The sequence below is a fragment of the Topomyia yanbarensis genome, chromosome 2 (genome assembly GCF_030247195.1).
Source record: "Topomyia yanbarensis strain Yona2022 chromosome 2, ASM3024719v1, whole genome shotgun sequence".
NCBI classification, from domain to species: Eukaryota; Metazoa; Arthropoda; class Insecta; order Diptera; family Culicidae; genus Topomyia; species Topomyia yanbarensis.
Window position 1 is genome coordinate 187,291,604 of NC_080671.1, and position 24,487 is coordinate 187,316,090.

The 24,487-nt window shown below is 38.4% G+C and overlaps 1 protein-coding gene across 5 annotated transcripts in view; it reads right to left on the bottom strand.

Moving 5' to 3' along the window:
• Positions 1-710: 710 nt before the first annotated feature.
• Positions 711-24,487, bottom strand: part of LOC131682428 (protein split ends) — a 283,675-nt gene continuing 259,898 nt past the window's right edge. For all 5 annotated transcript variants that reach the window (XM_058963880.1, XM_058963883.1, XM_058963881.1 and 2 more), the window contains one exon: positions 711-2,979. In XM_058963880.1, coding sequence (XP_058819863.1) covers positions 732-2,979 — 2,248 coding nt within the window. In that variant the 3' untranslated portion in view covers positions 711-731. The remainder of the gene's footprint in view (positions 2,980-24,487) is intronic.

A 24,487-nucleotide genomic window follows, 5' to 3' on the forward strand; every position in this document is an offset into this window, starting at 1 on the left:
CTCGAAGCAAATTACCGATCTCTTGTCACCCGAAGAAACATTGACGGGAGCCACCAAAACCGCCTCAGTCAAATACAACAAATGGAACTATAAGCTAGTTACTGGTAGTCCGAACAATCATCATCACGAGATCTCACATGCTTCTTTGCTTCGCGAACAACATTGGGATCGACCGCAGAGCAGTAGAAGAGGCATTTATGTCTTGAAAAGAGAGGATGCGAGAATCAAACTGGTTATAAACTCTTACAAGACAAAGTACACGATGCAAAGCAAGGTAGTTCGAACGGTGTAGGCTTTGAAGAGGAAATCGATGCGGAACGGTACGAGGCTGTTGACGAATTAATATACTTTGGTACACTAGTAGCACACTAGTCCGCCAAAATGTCCCCAAATCTGGTTAATTGAAAAAAAAATAAAATTGAGCAATGGTCTGGAAACTGAAAAAAATATGATGCTGCTTAGAATCAGAAATCTAGAAATACACAGCCGCTGAAGTTGACAAGCGAAATGTTCAAACTTCAAGGGGTTATATTAAAATATAGATTTGATACTTAATCAAACACACATAAAAATAGTATTCTTATGAAAGTGAAATAAAATTCTTCCATTTGCATTACTTAACATTGCGTCCGGATTCTAACTGAAGCAAGAAATGTCAATTTGTCAAAATTTGTCAACAGCGCGCTATGACATAAAAACTTCCTCCATAATATTCTGTCAAAAATAACGATTCACTTACCTGGACTTTTCTCGCTTCGTTTCCTACCCAAACCGGCGGGTTGTTCCACATCCCCCAATCGGGACTGTATCGACGAGGACAGCCCACTCGATGCCACAGCCGGTGGGGGTGAATCCGAAGTCGCCGGCGGTTGTAACCGATCATGAGCACTACTCCGCGTGTGCCCACTGCTGTATCCATCGTGCTCGTATGCGTCCTCGTGCGAACTGGCCGCCGATCCTTGGCTGTACTCGTCATAGCTGCGAAACCTTCGCTCGTTGCCAGTACTGTGGGTGCTGTTGGCACCATCCAGGTAATAGTCTTCGTTCGAATATCGAACGATTCGAGATCGTGTACTGGGATTGCTTCCGGCGGCACCCCCTCGACTTGACGAAACGGGCGACGGGTCAAGCCTTGGAGAAACGGCACCGCTGAGGCTTAACGGATTGCTGGGCCGGCTGAAGGAAGCGGCCCTGCTTCGGCCGGATCCTTCCACGTACCGATTGTTTCCATATCGGCTGCTGGAGCCGGACTCGAAACGTGGTGAACCGAACGACGCGTTAGATTGTTTGTCAAGTTTATCGAAAAATGCATCCTGACACTCGCGCGAGGCAAAATCCACCTGCAATTTCCGCCCGCGTAATGTCGCGCCGCGCATTTCCTTTACGGCAACCTGCGCACACTGAACCTGCTCAAAAAACACTAGCGCCAGCTTACGCTCACGGTCAATAGTCACTTGTGATACGGCGCCAAAATGATCGAACTGTGACTTCAAATAGCCCTCGCCCACACTATCCGCTATTCCGTCGATCCATACACAATTTGTGGGCATCGATTTACCAAACCCTAGCTTGATTCGATTGCTGCCCAAATGTTCACCGTCCATTTTACGCATGGCTTTCACTACACTAACAATGTCCGAATATTGACAAAATGCGTACGCACTAACACCTTGCTTCTTGATGTCGATTTCGATGATTTCGCCGAAACAATCAAAGTGCTTCCGCAGCTCACTCGCCGTGATGTCCTTCTCGAGATTTCCGATGAACAGAGTTCGGGTGGACTTGGGATGGTACTCGTCCAGCTCCGCCTCGTACGGCCGAAACTCGTTATCGTCAACGTCGTAGCCCTGATAGGGTGCTACTTCAATCTTGCAACCGAAAAACAGCTTGTCGTGGGACACTTCCAGTGCCTTCTCAACATCCTCCGGCTTCTTGAAGCACACTAACGCATAACGGTCGGTACTCTGGCCCACTACCTTCACCCATGTCACTTTGCCATGCTTCTTGTACTCGTGAAATAATCCATCTTTCAACGAAGTATCGGACGATCGTGCCGGTAGGTTCCGTACGCAAATCGCTAGTGGTCGGTTATCCTCCGAATGACAGTTCAAATTCCCTCCACCCGAACCACTGCTACTGCTGGCACCGGAACTGCTTCCACCATTGTTATTGCTGTTGCTGCTAACGGTTACTGCCGACTGGAGGTTTCCGCGGTTACAGATCTGCTCACGGTCTAGTCGATCCGAACGTCCTTCTCGACCACTACCGAATGGAGCACTGCTGCTACCTAGCACAAGATTGGCAGGACTTCTTGTAGTCGACGAAGTGTCGTTCGACTGGCTGGTGGTAGTACTGTTGGTGGACGAACAGGAACTACTGGGCGATCGTGACCGGGATCTCGAGACGGACCGATCGCTTCGGCTGTTGTGCGTAAGTTGCGAGGAATGACCACTAACACTAGTAGCACCGAGGTGATTGTGATGATGTCCACCCGGATGATGGTGATGATAATGATGCTGAACGTGAGACGATGAGATCGGAGACGTTTGCCGCGAATGGTGTGAAGGATGATGATGCGGCTGCGGCAGCGGCTGATGATGATGTCCCCCGTCACTGGGCGACTCCGAATCGGACGAGCGTGACTTTAACTTTTTCTTAGAACTTAGCTTATCATAGCAGTTGTTGTTGTTGATGCGCTCGCTGGTTGCAGAGCTGCTGTTGACCACTGCTGAACCGGTCGTTCCGACGACAGCTAGCGGATTCGCTGTTAGCAGCGCTGATGGTGAAGGCGACGGCGACGACGACACCGGGTTGGAATGGTCCGGCAGGACAACGGCACTGTAGATATTGCGCGTGGGTGTCACTGGACCACCGGAGGACTGATGCTGCGAGATCGTTAGATTATCGGCGCTACTGCTGGTGCCACTGCTGTTGTACCAACTGTTGGACGATAACCTATGATGATTGATTGGGGTCGATCTGCACATGCGGGTGATCATTTGGTGCGCAGCGTTGAAGATGGTAGTTGTTGCGATTTGTGTTGTTGAAGATTGATTGTTTGTATGAGCAGTAGATAATGGGGAGAGAAAGATAAAAGAAAGAATTAGTGAATATTGTTCGCCTTAGTTTCGGAACGAATTGATGATTCAATGTAATAATGAAAGAATGAGTGATTGAATGTGTGGTGATACGACTGAGTTGAGAGGCGTTCAAAAATCCAAAACAAACCGAAAACGCGGCGCGACGATCAATTGAACTAAAACAAACAGATTGACAGAAAATAAATGCTGCTATAATGTAATATTGATTGCTCTCGCGAGTTGGACGAGTGCAAATCTTTGAATGGAAGACAATTTCTTTCTAATCAGCCAGTAACGCGGCAACAGAAACTCCCCCGGGTCATACAAAAATACCTAGTATAACAGAATACGAACCGAAAAAAAACGTGCACACGAGCAGGAATAGAAGTGTTAACTGAAAAACAAACAAACTGCGTTGCTAGATGAGTACAATAATATTACTTTGTTAATCACGGAAAATGGAGCGTTCTCTGATTACACATGCAAGATTGCTGATTTTGTTCTACTTTTACTAGTTTGTCTAACGGGACAAGCACAGATATGCGCGAAAGCAAATGCAAATTGATTATTAGTTTATATTACTGGATATGTTAAGGAAGACCAGCGTTCGAGAAAAACGTGTTTTGTATATTTTTTGCGCTATAAAAACGATAAAGTTTATCAAACTTCCAGAGGGTTAACGATACAATCGTGAATTTTCGGCCTCGCACAAGACGGGATTATCCGTGCCATGAATCGCTTCCTTGCAGAAGTTTTCTACGTGTAGGTGCGATAGCGTTTACAATTCTTGTTGGTAATATTAACACAAAGAATTTGTACGTCGTCTACGAACCTTAAAAGTCCAGATTTACATTTTCACATTGCGAAACCAACACATAGTTTTAACAGAAATCTTGAGACGTAAATATTTTTGACCAATCTTTGAAGTTCATATAGAATGGTTTTCACGCTATAAAGTAAAGCTTAAATCATGTCAAAATTTGAAGCACATTTTATTTAATAATTTAAAAATTGAGAGTCGAGAAAACACACTCGTTTCAGCGCGTTTTTTCGTGAAACAAACAGTGCAGTGCACAGACGAGTAACTGGGGTCAATTCCTGGCCAAAGTTATTTATTGCTGCTATTGGTTTTATTATTCCTTAATGTGAACAAAAAATAGACTAAAATTGGATTTTTGAAACAATTTCGCATTCATCAACCTACCAGTGCAGAGGTAAATTTTCTATATCCTTTCGAATACTAATAATTTCTAGGTGATTTTTGTAAACACACTTGGTTTTCCAGTTGCAAAAACAGTTGATCAGTGGAAAAAGGGGAAGAAAAGGGACGCCTGTGCATATTTTCATAGAGATACATTTTGAAAAACATAGTACTTGGCCCTACAGCATTTCGGTGTACCTCAAATTACTAAAAATTTCCAGATTTTCAAATCGCTTGGAATCTGTGGATCGGACAAGATCAGAAGAGTTCGAATGTTTTTCAGATAGCTGGAATCTATTTTTGTAATACCGCTTCAACAACTTTGCCGGATCTCGCCGTATAATGCATCTTTTTTATCATTCAAATTTGGAATATAAGGTTTAAAAAACGATTTTTTTAAAGTTGATGTAATGCACAACAACACTACTATTTCCAGTTGGTTTTAGCCTAAAGTTACACAAATGGCTGTGTTCTACTATGTTTGTAATAATATTGTCTAACTTAATAGAGTCATCATCACTAGAAAGCGATATTGCTGGTTATATAATTAAAATAACTAAAAAACCCCTTAAAATATCACCACTTTGCATCCAAGCAAAAAATCTTTAACAATTTTTGACATACTCCTTATTTTGCCACGTTATTCAGCAGGCGTTTAGGTATGTAAAAAAATATAACGAAAGAGAAAATCGAAAAAAAATATTTTGGTTATTGGCCAGGAATTTGTTCTAGTTACTCCTCTGTGTAGTGCTTTGACGCCGCTTCACGCTTTGTTTTTTCTCATATGTTACGTTGCTGCGTCTCAAATTTTGTACAAATAGTCGTTGAAAATAGGCTCTTTCATCAATTGGAAGCTAAATAACAGGTTTGCAGAAAAACATAACATGAGGTTTTTTTTTCCTTTTTTATTTCGACTATGTTTCATAACTTTCCCTACCCAGTAATCTCTAGCTAATTGAATGTCGCTAAAATGTAAAAAACATAACATGAGGAATCCGTTGCAAGAACAGCCCAATTGACAAAAAATCACAGCCAAGCGCCATCTAATGCAAAACATGGATTCAGGGTCAAAAACTACCTAGTTACCTACCTAGTAATAATTATTATGAGTACTCAAGTGAGAGCAAGGATGTGAAATATACAGTTCGGAAAACTAGAAGCGGCAGGGTAATTAGAAACAGGCTAAAATATTACGGACTAATCTTATGTCCTCTGCTGGCAGGAATCGCGCTTAAGCAGTGTTACTACGAATCGCTCAAGTCTACCGACATACCTCACGCCAAAGACAGACGCCCTCTTTACCAGAAGAAATTTTTTATGTATATTCAAACCAGAAATGAAAAAAATATATTGTAAAAAAACGAGATGATATCTAATGAATTATGCTTCCCCGCCACATTAGGAAACAGACTTCTCATAAAATTTTGAGCTTATTTTCATCCATCATTGTTTAGAACAGCGTCTGACATATTTGTTCAGTGCATTGACACAAATGGTAATATTAGGAATCAGAATATAATACATCGATACAAAATTATATTATAGATAGTGTAAAGTGCCTATTTTCATCATATTAAGCAGGGCACCTCACTAATTCATTAATTACTCAAGAACTAGGGCAAGGATGCGAAATAAGTGAAAATACTTCACAGCATATTGCAAGGAGCATGTCATACGAGAATCCGAGTGGATTACCTGCCATCATCGGTTCGATTTGCTGTAAACGGGATTCTCGTATCTAGCAGATTTCAAACCCAGCTCGCTTCAAGTCAGTTTATTTCATTCATTCTGACATACAGTTGTCGGAATTCGAAACAAAAAAAAACGGAATGAATTAATAACTCTTCGTGGTTACGTTACAAAAACATGGTGTCCTCAGCATAACACATTTTTAAAATGTTTTCCCATTTTGGATGTCGCACAAAAGGCGTACGCAAATATGCCTCAGTTAGTTGCTAGCAAGTCCTAATATACTACTCCACATAAAAATTTAGCAGGGATAACTTAAAAATGGAAATATATCCCATTTTTTCTGCTTTTTTTTATTAAATTCGGGATATAAGGTTTTTCCCTACTTTTTTGTTTATGTTGTATTAACCCTCAAAAAAGCAAGGGGTCTCAGAGGCCCGCCTAGTTACAGTTCTCTAGTTTCAATGAACTTGAAGTTGTCGGGTTCACTGATAAAACAACAAAAAAGAGGCTTTTGATTTCATTGGGTCTTAGGAGCGATGCTTCTTGAAGTCAGAATTTGAGCTTGTCTTTTTGAGGGTTAAAGCCATTATAAATTGTTCTACAGGCATCCTGAAGAAATATATAAAAAAGTTACACGATTGGACTAAAAATAAATAAGTTTTGGGTAAAAACGAAAAATTGAAATTATTTTAAACTAAATGCGATTTTTCTCAAAACATATAGGACTTATGAAGAAGGTACTACCTTCAGAAAAGATGCGCAGAATTAAACTTTGTTGAAGACACCGTATTTCTATTATTTGTTATCAAAAAGTTAAACGAAGTACCACCTTTACGGCCGAGTTTCAAACAACTTTTATGCCTCTACATAAACAAACAGATACTAGACATTCAATATACTATACCGTAACCACGTGAAGTTATTAATTTGTCCCACGATTTTTCAATGTCAGACCACTATGCGACTCGCGCTGTTGTGCTTTGTACAACACGTTGAGATTTTTCGTTATTATTTTGTTGCAAAGACATTTGCCAAAACCAAACCATTCCTTGTATTCCTCAGAAATCATGTTCTGGGCAGCGATGCCAACCTTCCAGTTTAAACTGGATTCTTCCAGTTTTTTTTACAACATCCAGTCAAACAATCGGAAAAATCTTCCAGTTTTTTAAAATTTGAGCCAGTTTTATCCAGTTTTTTAAATATTAATTTATTAAGTTTTTTTTCTCACAAATTGTAACTTGATTCATAAAATTTTCAAGCCAGCCATGGGATGATGCCAAGTGCCCCAGAATAAGATTTCAATCCACCGTAACCTGAACTCTTTTTATTCCACTTGTGAGTAAAACGGTTCGAGAATGTACATTTTGATTCGATTTCAAATGAATTTTACTTAAACATAAAGGTGGCAGTACATTGTGTCAAATATTTTGATGAACATTTGTTGAATTCTCAGCTAGTTGCTATAGTGGTATCTAAAGAAAGGCTTAAGCGCATCGTCGAGTTTAACAAATGCTCTTAAATTCAGAATTTTGTGGATGTGTAGATTGAAACGTTCAAAACAATAAAATTCGATCAAATATTACAATTACAATCAAATTCGAATGCTTTAATATTTTTTAATTTGGACAACAATATCAAAAAACCGACTCAAATTTTCAGTAAAAGGTATGGAGCATACTTTACTTAAAATTACGTGCATTGCATCGTTGACTTAAACAATATAAGGGTAAAGTAGGTTTTTTTTTTCAAGCATCCAGTTTTTTCCAGTTTTTTTTTCAAGAAAGGTTAAGGAAAATTTAAAACTTTGGAATGAAAAATTCTTTCCTCATAAAAAATATTCTGCAATTAATAAATTTGAGTTAAATGATGTAATTATTTATCAAACTTTGTATGGACATATCCACTCGGCTAATAATTACTTTTAAAGTACTTATAACTCATCTTATTCCTTATGAAGTAGTGAAATGATATTACATTAATCAGACCATTGGAATAGTTAATACTAAAATTTGCACGACATTGAACGTAAGAACTAATGTTGGGGAGACTTGACCAAGTGGCAATGGGGAGACCTGACCAAGTGGCAATAAGCTGAAGAGAGATACAAAATTTATAATATTTACTATGCTGTGGTACCGTAAACTGGGGTGACTTTGATCATCGGGGTGACTTTGATCACTCGAAACTTTTTTCGTAGATCGCTTATTAAACCAGAATAGTCTACCGAATCATTTTAGTTTGAAATGATTTTTACTCTAAACTTATGAAATACTGGTTTGTTATACTTTTTGAGTATTTTGTTCGGTTTTTTGGTACAAAAACTACAAAAAACCGAAATTTTACTTTACCTTATTTTTACGAAGCTTCATAAAGTGTCTATTTTTTATGAAACAAATAAATCTCAGATTTGAGCAAGAGTAATTAATTACAAGCGAGATTTTATTTTCCTTTAGAGCGGGATGTACCAAATTTACTTGTAAGAGTATGTTTATTTTAAATACAATTTTTTTGTGAAACTAGTTGGCAATTATTTCAAATTTTTTTAAGCTAAAATTCGCAACTTTTTTCATTGTTCAATATTCCAACGTGTTAAAATGGATGAAACATTTTGTACATTGATAAAGCACTGAAATAAAACAATTTTAGCAGTTTTAAAGGTTTTCAGAATCTTTTATTCTAGTTAGACACAAATTTTACAAATTTTGGTTACTCGAATTTTACAGTACATTGAATACTTTGTATAATACCAATTAACATCTATTTAACAATAAGTATCTTAATTAAGTTTTGTTTTTTTTTGTGTTTCGAATTCATCTCGTCAGTAACTAGCACCATTTTTATTGCATAATGAGTATCTTTCCAGAATTAGTTTAAGCAAACATTAGAATGAAAAACATTGACATCAATAACTTAATGTGGGTGAACATGCAGGTTATCAAAGTCACCCCAGAATACGAAAACGGACATCAACTTGAAATCATTTTTGGAAAAATAGCTGTAAGCGGACAATTTTAGATAAAACCATCCAATCTTATTCTGCTTACATCAGTACATGGTTTAAAAATATTAAACTTGAAAAAAATGTGTTGCGTCTAAAAATATACAATGATTACTTCGAAAAGTGATCAACGTCACCCCGGTTTACGGTACCTACTGTTAATGTTAAGCACGTCACACAAAATCCTACCTAAAACATCAGACTATATTTTTTAGTACTAGTAATCAAAGCTAGCAGTAATATGGCTAATTTCGTAACGAGTGAATATGCAATGTAAGCAGTACAGATAATCCTTAAAAGGGAATACATTTAAAAAATCGAAATTTATGAAACGCAACCCTGATACCTAAGGATCTCGACAATATGGAAAAAAAGGGATTACAGTGTGTTTTATGTCATTATTTTTTGTCCTGACTTTTCAATATTCTCTTGGTCAAGTCTCCCGACCAAAAGAAACAAATAACGATCACAGAAAAACTTTTATAAGTTTTGCAAAAGCGAATTAAAAATTCTGCGAAAAATCATGAACACGCACAATACCTTTGCACATCATATCTCAGTGAGTTGGGAAGGATTGAAAACGTTTTTAGAGAATTATGCAGGTTTAGCTGAAAACCTGGTCAAGTGTCCCCATGTCCCCCTACATGTATGTAGATTTTTTAGAAATTCAGTGTCTTCGAAGAAGTTGCTAAGCAAATCAAAATGAGATATATATTGAATGTTTCGCAAAACTACCATTAGGCGGTGCTAGTGAGCATGACAGTTGTTTAACCTAATGTATCTCAATTTCATGATTTTTTAGCGGGTTAGTGCTTTCGGCAAAGTTGCTCACGAGGTGAAAAACTTCGAGGTAGTATATCGAATAGTATGGGATTCTTCCACTAAGAGGTGCTAGTGAACCAGAGCCTATCATTTTTTCAACCTATTCTATCTCAAATTCCTGACTCTTTGGAAGATCATTGTTTTAATTTTTCTTCGAAATAAAATCGAAAACGACCAATATCACTAAGGAAAAGAATAAAACGATGATATTCTGAAAATAAACTCACTAAATTGTCAGATGACACAACCTTCCTAAATACACAATAATACTAAATAAACATAATTGTTCTGCAATTTGTATTGATTAGATTCGAGACTCGTATACCTCACCAATAATATACTATCATACTGTCTAGAACAATACTGATTATGACTATTGAGTAGAATAAAACAATTTTACGTGTATTCGTTCGTTTTACTTATTTGGTTGCTAAATACATTTTACTTATTTGGTTGCTAAATACGCCTGGTACTAGAATTTAAAAATTCTTTACCCAGCAACTCTGGCTATTCAGTGTTTCACTTTTGTAAGTTTTTATCTATTGAAGACACCCTCCTGCTAACAAATCAAGAATTCGAGATACAGTAGGCCAAAAATGGCATTCCCACTAACGTAACTTAGTGGCGGAATATCGCACCACCTCGAAGGTTTTGATCTCCAGAACAACGCCACCTGGCGGCAGAAATCCGACATATTCATTCGCCCATCCAAAAGGTTATAATCTACTGTACAAGTTTGCAGAAGGAAATCGTGCTCCAAATGATACGGATCACGAGATATTCGAAGGACTATCTGTGTTACACAAAGTACAACGCGCTAGTGCTCGTGTTACAAAATTTGGCGCGAGTGCCGGAGGGTTAACATTGACCTCAAATTTCACGAAATCCCACTAGGTCCACTGCAATGTAGTGGGTCTGAGAGTTTTGTCTTTTTGGTTAGGAAGCAAAGCAATATGCTGGGGCAGAAAAATTCTTGTTCCGACTCTCAACTAATTTTCCTTGGTTTTGATATTGTTTTCTATTTAAAAATCCAATAAACAAATTTTCTATTGCGATTAGAGCTAAACCTGTTAAAACATGTTAAGATATGTCTAAGGAACAACCTCTGATGATATGTGGGCATGTAGGGCTTATTAAATCGGATTGTAAGTGATCTTCTATGGAAAGATAGCAAAAATACGAGTTTTGATTGGAGACACCGCATAATCATGTCAAAATTAAGTCATTTTTGACGAAAGTTTTTAAATTCGCACATAGAACAAAAATCTAAGCTGACCCATTAATATTTCAAAACTTTTTCAAAATGTGGAAAGGTCTAATGTTTATAACGCAGTTGGCTTTTCTCTCTGCTCAACACTGTTTCGTATAAAATCGTGTAAAAATAAGATATTTTGGCTGTAAGTTGAATGAATAGCGCGTAAGTCTCGAGCAGAATAATGTAAATTTCCATAGGAACATACAGATTTGAATGACGTTCAGGTTCGTTTTACGTGCATGGTATATCGTCGCTGTTGTGCTATCTTATTACAAACGCCATTTTGGGATAAACTGAGTTAGATATGCCACAATACTTGTCTAAAAAATCTCTACAATGTGGCGTTTTCAGAATTTTGACATTCTGCTTGGTTACTGAGATATAGCGAAAAACGTGCTGAGAAATTTTTAATTTTTTGCTTCAAATGATTGTGTCGTAGGATTGGCTCAAGTATTCTTCATCTAAAAGATGTTTTTACGTGAAAAACCATCTGAGGAACACAATGGCATCATCATTTTCAAAACAAAAATACACGAATTGTGACAAAAATGCAGTATAAGTTTTAAACTGGAAATATAGCATATTTGGCAACACTGTAACCAAAAATAACTATTTTTTCTAGATTCCCTGACTCATTTCCTTCAAAATGCATCTCATCCATTGTTTATAAACCAAATGAAGCCAAAGATATGAATAAAAGTTAATAATTGATGATTTTTTTTCTATAGAAAATTTTCCATGCACGATTATTACACGCCATACAAATTTTGTCATCTATGAGTCCGACTGTGTACATTTATAGTAAAAACTCACAACATAGTCGACCGATCTTCGTAATATTTGAGAGATTAATATAGAATAGATAGAAGCATCAATTGTCTTCTTCGAATTGTTTATACCATTTATAAGTTTCAAGATATTCAATCTCAAACTTTAAAAATCATTTTTCTCGAAATGTGCTAAATGGCGCTTATCATAAGATAGCACAACAGCGACGATATAGCGTAAATTTATTCGTGAAACATAATTACACGAATATTTTCTCACTCCGAATAAAAATAAGAAATAAAAATAGTTGATGGTTTTGCACTGTAAATAGTACCGCCAAACTGCCACCCGTGCCAACTTTCCCCCACCAGAAAATTTTATAAAAAAGTAATAAAATGAAACAACTGTTGTTTGTGGTTAGATGTAAAAGCTATACAGACACTTAAAGCACTTTTCAGACACTTTCAAAAAATATAGATTGGAATAGATTAACTCTTAGGCCTTTTGAGATGCAGTATTATAAATGCATGAATATAAAAGAATAAACTATGCTTTACCATATGTAATACCATTGACAATGAAAGTAACGTGTGATCATAATCATTAGTGTTTAGTGGTTGCAGTAGCACATGGTAGTGGTAAATTAGATTCCCACGAACTTGTATGTTTTTCGAAAAAGAGGTTCGTTCAATTGAATGATACTTTTGGAAAAATTTTAGTGCATAAGAGGCACCATCTTTTGATTCGAAATTCGCGATATCACAGCGTAAAAACCGTCAATACTAACTATTCAACGGAGAGAGATATAGAAACTAGGTGTCTTCTGCACACTTATAGAATTGGCATTCGTTCATCTGAACTTGTTCACGTGCCCTCTACGGTGAAATGTGGAACTATAATTTCACAGAGGGAAAAAAAAAATCCATCCATCCTGCTAAACTAAGCCTAAATAAGTGCGTTGAAATTGAATTGTAAACCTTCCCCACGCACAAAAAAGCCCATGCAAAATCAGCTCAGACAGAACTTCGTTAAAATTTATTGACATTTTCTATTGAAGATGGATCTATTTGTAGTCCTAAATAAAGTCGTAGAAAACAAAATATTGCAGTAGGTAATATTCTGATAAATACAAAACCATCTAATGGAGAAATTCTAAGCAATTGTAATTTGGTGCGAATTTCTATCAGACACTTGTGTTGGAACTACGAAGCTACTCACGAGTGGTCCGATGTAGATGTTTTTTTTTCTTGTCACTCTATTGAATATATTGTTGGGTTGTCATTTCTAGGTATGACTAAAAGCCCTCATTCATCTCAACCCTATAAATGTGAATCGATTACTAGCGTCCATTATCTCTAGTCAAGGCATTGGCTCAAAGTGTAGGCTGGAATGTGGGCCGATACAATAGAAATCATCTAACCTGCGCACCAAAGTTTGATCGTCGAGTGCTGTAAAATTTCGCTAAATTGTCGTCAGTCAGCTGGAGATTTTATTATTCTAGCTTAAACCTAATCTATTTTACAGTTACTCTTCGTTGAAAATTTAATAATTGAAACTGTGAAAATGACTAAGCAAACAGTAATCTAGCTCGAATTGTATAGATTACCATGTTTCCAAGGACAGTACATGATAACGATCGTTATTTTAGAGATATTTTCAAATTCTCAACAGCTAAGGAGCACATATAAGTGACAGATTAATTAGTTTAGGATTGAAAGGAATGACGTTTACTTTCGTTAAGGATCAGACATTGCATTTATTACTTATATGAGTAAATGAGTCCGGATAATTCACCGTTTCGATAATATTAAAAAGATCACTTTCGTATAAAAAGTTATTAACAGTTATTAAAGTTATCACACAATTTCTCCGGAGTTGTAAACCCGCCGAAGAATGAGCTAATGAGTTTACCGCGGTATCCTCTTTGTGTTCGCTGCCTAGCTGGTGGTCATCAAAAACAACAAAACAAGTCTATTCTACTTCGTTTTCGGTTTTCTTAGTAATGGAATGCACATTTTGACAGTTTGGTTAATTTCCACAAAAATAAAAACAATATCCCCCTCTCCGGAGAAACGGATCAGTTAAATTTTATCGGAAAGATTATTTTCACCATATTTAAGGAGACGGGGAATTTTAGGACTCATCTTATCCCGGAAAAGTTGAACATCGTATAAACTGTTAATGATAAATACTGAACGAATACCTTCAAGGAAGCGTCTTATAAAAACTTCACTGTGACAAAGAAGACAAGCATATTTCACAATATTTAGAAATATTCTTAATAATGCGAAATTCCGTATAGTGATAGACACACATCTCACCTCTAAGGTGCATAAGGAAAGACCCACGAGAGACAGTGGGACTACTCAAAAGGCAAAGTAAAGCCTTGATACTACATTCCGTAGTGGAATTTCACATTCTGTTTCGACAGACTTCGCAGCTGATTTTAGTGTGCAGGACATTACTAGTGGCTGGTTGTTTGAATTGCTTTAAGAATCATTCCTGATTGTACCTCGAACATACGACGATTGGCTTATGAAACCAGCGCCGCACCTTTTGAACAGCCAGCACAGAAAAAAAAACAGATAATCGAATTACAAAAAACGGAAAATTTCATTAATTATTCTATATGTATAAAAAACTATAATAAATAAATTCTACGCGGAAAAAGTACAATAAAAAATTGTTTAAAAATATTTTATCCCTAAATGGGCCCATTCAGCAATATGAAGAAAGTATTAAGACATGAACATGAGGTTTTTGAAGACAATTTTTTTTCAGTTTAGAACAAACCACTTTTTGCTTCAACAAAACTATTTTGTTTTTATGAAAATATTTTTAACTGTGAGTTGAAACCAGGTTGCGTCTACTGCCTGTCTAGTAGAACGGGGTCAAATAGATATGGGGGTACAGTAGGTATATGAGATTATCTATGCTATGTTATTACAGAGGTCGCTCATGTTGCGTGAATTAGCTACATGGCATAGAACAGCTTTGACGACTGCCATTTCGGCGTGAATCAATTGTATTAGTTACGGAGTCCTTTATTTTTTCGCGTGTAGATCTGGAAAATTTCGTCCTCAGTACAGTAGGGAAAACCGAGGACATTTGAAACAGAGGAGAGTTGAAACAGTGCCCATTACTAGCGAAACAATACCGTTAGGGAAAAAACAACAATGCATTTGTTTTATTTATATCGGGCCCACAAACCCTCCAATACACTCCAGCTACGTTAAATGAATAGTTGAGTATTTACGGTAAACACACTACAAAAAATGAGCAAAAGTAAGTTTTTGTTATATTCTTCAAATTGGTATAAATTGGATATTAAGTAATGTTCGATCATGAAAATATCACTATTATGCAGTCTAATAGTTAACATTTATGAATTGTATGACTTTCTTTCTATCTTTTCGATGTATAAATTGTAAATTGTGGATTAAGCCTTACTTCTCGATCTAGGAGAGTTGAAACACCTTGGTTCGACTCTCCTCGATGATGAACTTATAGTCTTATTGCAATGGTATAATCACATTAACGTCCCTAAACATATAATGATAATCAAGAGTCTTCTTTCCTGAATTGACAACAGTGGTCAACGTTCTCAATTTATTAGATCTAGGTCTTTTAAAACCACAGAATATGCATTTGTTCTAATCGTTTACTCCTATCAACTTCTGAATCTTAGAGCGAAGTGACCATAATCCAACACGAACTAAATACTACCGCCATGGATACCAAATTAACTATTTTCATAAACTTGTATCACTTGTAGTCATAAGTAGTATCACTTGTCATATCAACCATTTTAATAAATTTAGAATGTTCTAGGGGAAGTGGTTGGAAAGTAATACATCACTAAATATATGAAAAATGGGCATCAAATTCCTTGATTTTACAGTTATAGTTAATTAGTGGTTAGGTGAAGTATCTTACTGTTATTACTGTTGGGATAGGTGCAGAAATTCCTGCATTTGTAACTAAAATCTAACATTAATTTTCAAAACAATTATCAGTTCATACATAGATACACACTGTGAAAAATATTGATAAGAATGCATGTCATTTTAAGGAATTATCTTAGTGTGAACGAATAAAAATGACACAATTGTAACATTTGATGCCTTAGAAAACATTTTGATAATATTTAAAGTTGCTGTTTCAACATACCTCGGTATGAGAAGAGTTGAAACAAAGAGAACATTGTTACAAAAATCAATATATTGATGCTTTGTTATTGATTTGTACCAGATATTCTGATGTAATTTGATAAAGCATAAGCAGAAGTAAGAAATTAAAAAATAAGCTATGATCGAATGACAGTTTTTGTCCATTAATCTAACAAAAACAAAAAATTGTTTCAACCCTCCTCGGTCTCCCCTACATTCAATTATAGCGCAAAAATTTCCAATTATTTTTTTCTTACGTAAAAATCAATGTGGAGCACGCGTTTTGTGGTAGATATTCGATATTTTTGGTTTTGAAAAAAATACCGTCGTCAATATGAAACATTCGTTTGATGGCAAGATAGGTCATATAATGTAAATTTGAATCAATTCAACAGAAATTGGTGCGTAATAATGTGCAAAAAACGCAGCGAAGAGGACATAAAGAACGCAATTACAGCTTTTCAAGATGGCGCCAGTATTCGATCAACCTCTAAACAATTCAAGGCTCCATTCGAAACGTTGCGTGATCGTGTGAAAGGACAGTGCTGATCATCAATGAAAGCGCGTCGGATATTTTGCGAAAGTTAACAACATAATAATTTAAGGTGTTGTTAAAGTAGATAATCGAAAAAGAAAGGAATAAAAAAATGCTCCGAAGCGCAAACGAGGTCGTCCCACAGCTAAGCAACAACGTAAGCCGGCATGCACAACTTCCATTCTGCACTGTGGTGACGACGAGGACACCGAAGAAGTCATTCAGAAGTACAAAACCAGGCGCAGCTATCTCATCATTTTTCATACCATTTGCCACTTCCTCATTGTCTTATCTGAATGACGTCAATGGATTCTATTTATAATTTGTGTTATTATTTTTTAAATAGTTAGCAGTGCTAATACTCTTCAAATATAAGTTGAATAGTTGATTTGCTAGGCGTGTACATTGTTTTATGAAACCTCGAACATAATGACCTATCATACGTCTCCCAACCTTTGAACGGAACGGATCGTTATATTTCACAGTGCTGTTCGGTGTGTAAATTTTAGTGAATCAAGGTCATCCTTTGTTCGTTCGTTAGCTGCCGTTCTGCTGGTGCCGACAGTAAATCCAGTACATTGTTTTCGCTGGTGCGGAACAATCGACGTTGTTTGCAGATAAGTTTTGCTTTATTTTTTTTCCTCGTTTGCTTTCTTTCCTTTTCCCTACTTTACTCAAATCAAATAATAAGACACATTCCCGTTTATATAACGCTCTGCCCTCGTGCTTAAATGGCCGAGGGCGAAATACCATCTGATGTAATCATGGAAGTCCCTGATCCCCCTAATACTCGCATTGCTCCCCGTATAAAGCAGTACCCAGAAGGTTCCTCTGGGCCATGGGTGGTATATTTTCGGACCGGAGAGAAACCGGTTAATATATTAAAACTTTCTCGAGATCTGACTGCTAATTACCCGGCTGTAGCTCAGATAACACGTGTTCGGGCAAACAAGATACGTGTTCTAGTGAATGATCTCGGCCAGGCAAACGCGATTGCTTGCTGTGAGCGCTTTACACGGGAATTTAAAGCATACGTGCCTTGTGTGGCCTGTGAAATCGATGGGGTAGTGTCCGAACCGGGCCTGAAATGCGAAGAACTGTTGGAGCACGGGGTTGGCTGCTTTAAGGACCCCTCTCTTGAACAGATTAAGATCTTAGAATGCAAACAATTGTATACCGCAAACACCGAGGGAGGTAAGACTACCTACTCTCTATCAGGCTCGCTTCGGGTGACATTCGCCGGGTCCTCTCTTCCCAACTACATCCTCCTTGACAGGGTTCGCCTACCAGTTCGCCTGTTTGTACCGCGGGTCATGAGCTGCAGCAATTGCAAGCAGTTGGGCCACACAGCCACATATTGTGGAAATAAGAAACGATGCGGCAAATGCGAAGGAGAGCATGAGGATGACTCTTGCGACAAAGAAACTGAAAAGTGTATTTGCTGCGGGGGCCCTTCACATGCTCTTAAATCATGTCCTGCGTACAAGCAGCGCGGGGATAAAATTAAGCGCTCCCTTAAGGAACGCTCAAGGCGTTCTTATGCAGAAATGCTAAAGAATGCTTCGCCATCTGTCCTGTCCGAAAATCCCTATGCTGGTTTGGCTAACGTTGAGCAAGAATCTGACGACCCACGAGAGGGAACATCTTTGGTTAACCCAGGGGAATCCAGGAAGAGGAGAAATCCAGCCTCCCCTACATTGCCTCGTAAGGGTGCCAAGGTGTCGTCCACTCAGAGTGCGCCATCTACAACCAATAGATCCAACGGAAGTGATGTACAAAAGCCGAAGCAATTTGCTCCAGGACTTGGAAATATTAATTCTAACAAGGAGTACCCACCACTTCCAGGGACATCCAAAACCCCAAGTGTCCCCTTTTTTCAAACAGATACTCAGTCCAGTAGCGGACTAATGAAATTTTCTGACATAGTGGACTTAATTTTCACAGCTTTCAATGTTACTGATCCTCTTAAAAGCCTTCTGATACGTTTTCTCCCTATAGTGCAAACATTTTTGAAGCAGTTGACTACTAAATGGCCCCTCCTTGCAGCGATCGTATCCTTCGATGGCTAAGTCATCGAACGAGGTCACCGTTTCGATCACTGTTCTACAGTGGAACAGCAGAAGTATCCTCCCGAAAATCGATTCCTTTAAATTTTTACTAAATAGTTTAAAATGTGATGCTTTCGCATTATGTGAAACTTGGTTAACTTCCGATATAAATATCAACTTCCACGACTTTAATATAATTCGTCTGGATCGAGAAAACCCTTATGGAGGAGTACTTTTGGGGATCAAAAAGTGCTATTCTTTCAACCGAATTAACCTCCCTTCGACACCAGGCATTGAAATTGTCGCTTGTCAAGTTTTAATCAAAGGTAAAGACCTTTGCATTGCTTCCATCTACATTCCTCCTAGAGCCTCGGTAGGGCACCGAACGCTTTGTAATATCACGGAATCCTTACCGGCACCGCGGCTAGTTCTGGGAGACTTTAACTCGCACGGTACGGTATGGGGCTGTCTTCATGATGATAATAGATCAACATTAATCCAAGATCTTTGCGATAATTTCAACATGACCATCTTAAACACGGGAGAAATGACGCGGATTCCTACACCACCAGCACGCGCAAGCGCGTTGGATTTATCGCTTTGCTCGACATCGCTACAGTTAGATTGCATGTGGAAGGTGATCCCTGATCCCCACGGTAGCGATCATTTGCCTATCGTGATTTCAATTGCTAACGGTTCAAGACCATCGGAAACAATCAATGTCTCGTATGACCTCACACGGAACATTGATTGGAAGAGTTACGCGACCGCGATATCCGTTAAAATCGAATCCACTCAAGAACTTCCTCCGGAGGAAGAGTACAGGTTTTTGGCTGGCTTGATTCTCGACAGTGCGAATCAAGCTCAGACTAAACCAGTACCCAGCGCGAATACCCATGGACGGTCTCCCACCCTGTGGTGGGATAAAGAGTGCTCAGAGCTGTACGCGGAAAAGTCCACTGCATATAAGGCCTTCCGGGAAGACGGGTTACCCGCTAGCTATCAACAGTACGCGTCGTTAGAAAGGCGAATGAAGAGTCTAATGAAAGCCAAAAAACGCAGTTATTGGCGCCGGTTCGTCGACGGGTTAACGAGAGAAACAGCGATGAGCACTCTTTGGGGTACGGCTCGACGTATGCGTAATCATAATAGTACCAACGAGAACGTGGAATATTCAAACCGTTGGATATTCGCTTTCGCCAAGAAGATCTGTCCGGACTCTGTCCCGGTACAGAAAACGTACCACGCCGCGTCTTCTCACGATACCGCGAACGAAACACCGTTTTCGATGGTGGAGTTCTCACTTGCTCTCTTATCGTGCAACAATAACGCCCCAGGGTTAGACAGAATCAAATTCAACTTGCTGAAGAATCTGCCTGACACTGCAAAAAGGCGCCTGTTGAATTTATTTAACAAGTTTCTTGAGGGTAACATTGTCCCTTATGAATGGAGGCAAGTGAAGGTCATCGCCATCCAAAAACCAGGAAAACCAGCCTCCGACCACAACTCGTATCGGCCGATTGCAATTCTGTCCTGTATTCGGAAGTTGTTCGAGAAAATGATCATGTTTCGCCTCGACAATTGGGTTGAAGCAAATGGCTTACTGTCAGATACACAATTTGGCTTCCGCAAAGGCAAAGGGACGAACGATTGCCTTGCGTTGCTTTCTACAGAAATCCAAATGGCCTATGCTAACAAAGAGCAGATGGCATCAGTCTTCTTGGATATTAAGGGGGCTTCAGTTTCTATCAACATTCTGTCAGAGAAGCTGCACCAGCATGGTCTTTCACCAATTTTAAATAACTTTTTGCTAAACCTGTTGTCTGAAAAGCACATGCATTTTTCGCATGGCGATTTAACAACATCGCGATTTAGCTACATGGGTCTTCCCCAGGGCTCATGTCTAAGTCCCCTGCTCTACAATTTTTACGTGAATGACATTGACGATTGTCTTGCCAATTCATGCACGCTAAGGCAACTTGCAGACGACGGGGTGGTCTCTGTTACAGGGCCCAAAGCTGCCGACTTGCAAGGACCATTACAAAATACCTTGGACAATTTGTCTGCTTGGGCTCTTCAGCTGGGTATTGAGTTCTCCACGGAGAAAACTGAGTTGGTTGTTTTTTCTAGGAAGCGTGAGCCGGCGCAACTCCAGCTTTTATTAATGGGTGCAACGATCAACCAGGTTTTCACATTTAAATATCTCGGGGTCTGGTTCGACTCTAAAGGTACCTGGGGATGTCACATTAGGTATCTGAAACAGAAATGCCAACAAAGGATCAATTTTCTCCGAACAATAACTGGAACATGGTGGGGTGCTCACCCAGGAGACCTGATCAGGTTGTACCAAACAACGATATTGTCGGTGATGGAGTACGGGTGTTTCTGTTTCCGCTCCGCTGCGAACATACACTTCATCAAACTGGAGAGAATCCAGTATCGTTGCTTGCGCATTGCCTTGGGTTGCATGCACTCGACCCATACGATGAGTCTCGAAGTGCTGGCGGGCGTTCTTCCGCTAAAAAATCGATTTTGGGAACTCTCATATCGATTGCTCATCCGATGCGACATTCTGAACCCGTTGGTAATTGAAAACTTCGAGAGGCTCGTCGAACTTAATTCTCAAACCCGTTTTATGTCCTTGTACTTCGACTACATGGCACAGAGCATCAATCCTTCTTCGTACAATCCCAACTGTGTCCGTTTCCTAGATACTTCTGATTCTACTGTATTCTTCGACACATCCATGAAGGAAGAGATTCGTGGAATCCCGGACCATACACGCCCGCAGGTGATCCCCAATATATTTTATAATAAATTCCGAGAAGTCGACTGCGACAAAATGTTTTACACTGACGGATCAAATCTCGATGGGTCCACTGGCTTCGGTATCTTCAACAATACTATCACCGCTTCATTCAAGCTCAATGATCCCGCTTCAGTTTACGTCGCAGAGTTAGCTGCAATTCAGTACACCCTTGGGATCATCGACACTCTGCCCACAGATCACTACTTCATCGTTTCGGACAGCCTCAGCTCTATCGAGGCTCTTCGTGCGGTGAAGCCTAAAAAGCAATTCCCGTATTTTCTGGGGAAGATACAGGAGTCCTTGTGTACGTTATCTGAAAAATCTTATCAGATTACCTTTGTTTGGGTCCCCTCTCATTGTTCTATCCCGGGCAATGAAAAGGCCGACTCATTAGCAAAGGCGGGCGCATTAAATGGTGACATATACGAAAGACCAATCTGCTTCAACGAATTTTTTAGTATTTGTCGTCAGAGGACGCTCAACAGTTGGCAAACCTCGTGGAGCAATGGGGAACTTGGACGATGGCTACATTCGATTATCCCAAAGGTATCAACGAAGCCTTGGTTCGGGGGGATGGATGTGGGTCGGGATTTTATTCGCGTAATGTCCCGACTTATGTCCAATCACTACACCTTGGATGCGCATTTGCGGCGTATTGGGCTTGCGGAGAGTAGTCTGTGCGCTTGTGACGAGGGCTATCACGACATCGAACACGTTGTCTGGGTATGCGCCGGGTATTGTGACGCCAGGTCTCAGTTAAAGGAATCCCTTCGGGCCCGAGGTAGACCACCCAATGTACCAGTCCGAGATATGCTGGCAACTCGTGATTTCCCCTATATGTCCCTTATTTATACCTTCATAAAAACGATAAATATCCCAATTTAGCCCCTCTCTTTTATTTCTCGTTTTTAGAGTTTCCTCCTGCCTTGTGGAACCGATCAGCTCCAGAGTGCCACTATGTAACCGCCATCGCCCTTACCACTACGCCTGCATAGAAGGAAACTGAAGCGAGAGCGACTCGAGGTCCGATGACTTTTGAAAGATTCCCCGCGGGTCCGAAGAATACCATCCGCCAATCCGGTACTCGACGACTTACTATACTGAGGCGCAAATTTGATACGCTGATCCCCCTCCCCCCCCCCCCCCCCGCCGTTCGAGCGAAAGTTGCAAGTTTTGCTCTTCTTTCCCTGTCTCTCCCCTGGCCTTGATACAACTGCTGCTACACTGATGCGGAAATAAGCCACCCTTTGAATATCTTGACCAAGCATAAGTTTTAGTTAAAAAATTCAAATTAGTATTCTGTATTCCTAGTTTTAAGATAGCTATAATTTTTACTCTTTATTGAAACTCTTGTCCTCCATCTTGTAAATAGAATTGAATCCCTAGTTTTAAGATTTCTGTGAAATTTCTCATAAATATTTGTTCCCCCTTTTGTGTACTAAACTATATTGTTAGTTTTAAGATAACCGTAAAATATTTCGTAAAATACTATTACTCCCCCTCTTGTATATCAAAGTGAATCCCTTGTTTTAAATTTTTTCATAAAAAAATCTTTTGGCCCTCTTTTGTATATTGAATCTTATTTCTAGTCTTAAGATAGCTGTAAACTTTCTTTTCCTTTGTAAAAAAATATTTCAACATTGTAACCTCCTAGTTTTAAGATATCCAAAATGTAAAAACAAAAGCATTTGGCACCGCCAAGCTAACGCATTTGTGCCTATCAAATAAACGAAATGAATAATAATAATAATGACCTATCGTACCCCTAGATTTCAAATACACCCTATTGGATTTAGCATGGAAAATATTAAACAATACATTAAATCATTACTGCCAAAATGTTGCCAGAACATTTCCAACGAGTGTTTATTTGTCAAAATCGACATTAAAAAAAAATGATCTACTGGACCCCACTCTACTCTACTACGGAAAATTTTGCGAGAATAGTGCAATTTCGCATGGTGATTTTATCGCCACTTTCAAATTATTTGGCCAAATGCGTTCATGAACAAGACTGTCTGTATCATCGCTTTGATTTATCAGTTTTGCTATGTGCGATCAAAATTGGAACTTCAAGTTTATGGTGGGAAACAATTCGATGCACATTTGTTTTAAAAATTTTCATAAAAAAATCTCTTGTATATTGAATTTTATTTCTAGTCTTAAGATAGCTGTAAACTTTCTTTTCTTTTGTAAAAAAAAATATTTCAACATTGTAACCTCCTAGTTTTAAGATATCCAAAATGTAAAAAAAAAGAATTTGGCACCGCCAAGCTAATGCATTTGTGCCTATCAAATAAACGGTATGAATAAAAAAAATCGATGCACATAAGATTTTAGAAAATGAGCATACTATAAGTTAGAGCAGAATATTGGTGAGATCTTTTTATATATTATATTTCGTGGCCAATATAACGTAAATAACAGTATGCATCAAATTAAAAAGAGCAGATAAATAACCCAATCAAATATAACTGTACGATACACCAAATGCGCGTAAATTCTATTTGTATCAATAACTATAATACTAATATTGTTACTGGGTCATTAAAAAATCGGTAGAGCTAACATCTACTACGTCTCGAGAATAAGTCGTTTGCATAGGGTGACCAGATATTATGCCGAAAACTGTTTTTTTTTTCGTAATACCACTGCTAGCCCGTGGGATTTGCAAGGTTAACACACAAATATTTTTCAGTGATGACTTTTTTTTGTATTTCGTAATAGTCATTCATTAGAAACATTTCGGTAAATTTCGTCGAATTAAGTTAAGCAAAGCAAAACCAGCAATTCTAATGACAAGCCTAGATCAATTTTGGGAAAATCAGAAACTGGTTAATAGACAAAATATTTAAGCTTGCAACGTTTCATTAGATTTTGATAGGGTACTTCAAACCCTATAAATAGGTTGACGCGAGATTCATTTTCAGCAAGTTTTCCAATTTTATTAAAGAAAACATTGCTTTTTGCTAGAGCGGATCAAGGCGCCGAAGGAAACAAAACATACTTATAGTAGTTAGAATAGTATCATTATTTTTAGCACAAATCATTGTAAATTCTGATCAATAGGTTTACTGCGAACCTACGAAAAATGACATTTCGGTAACTAT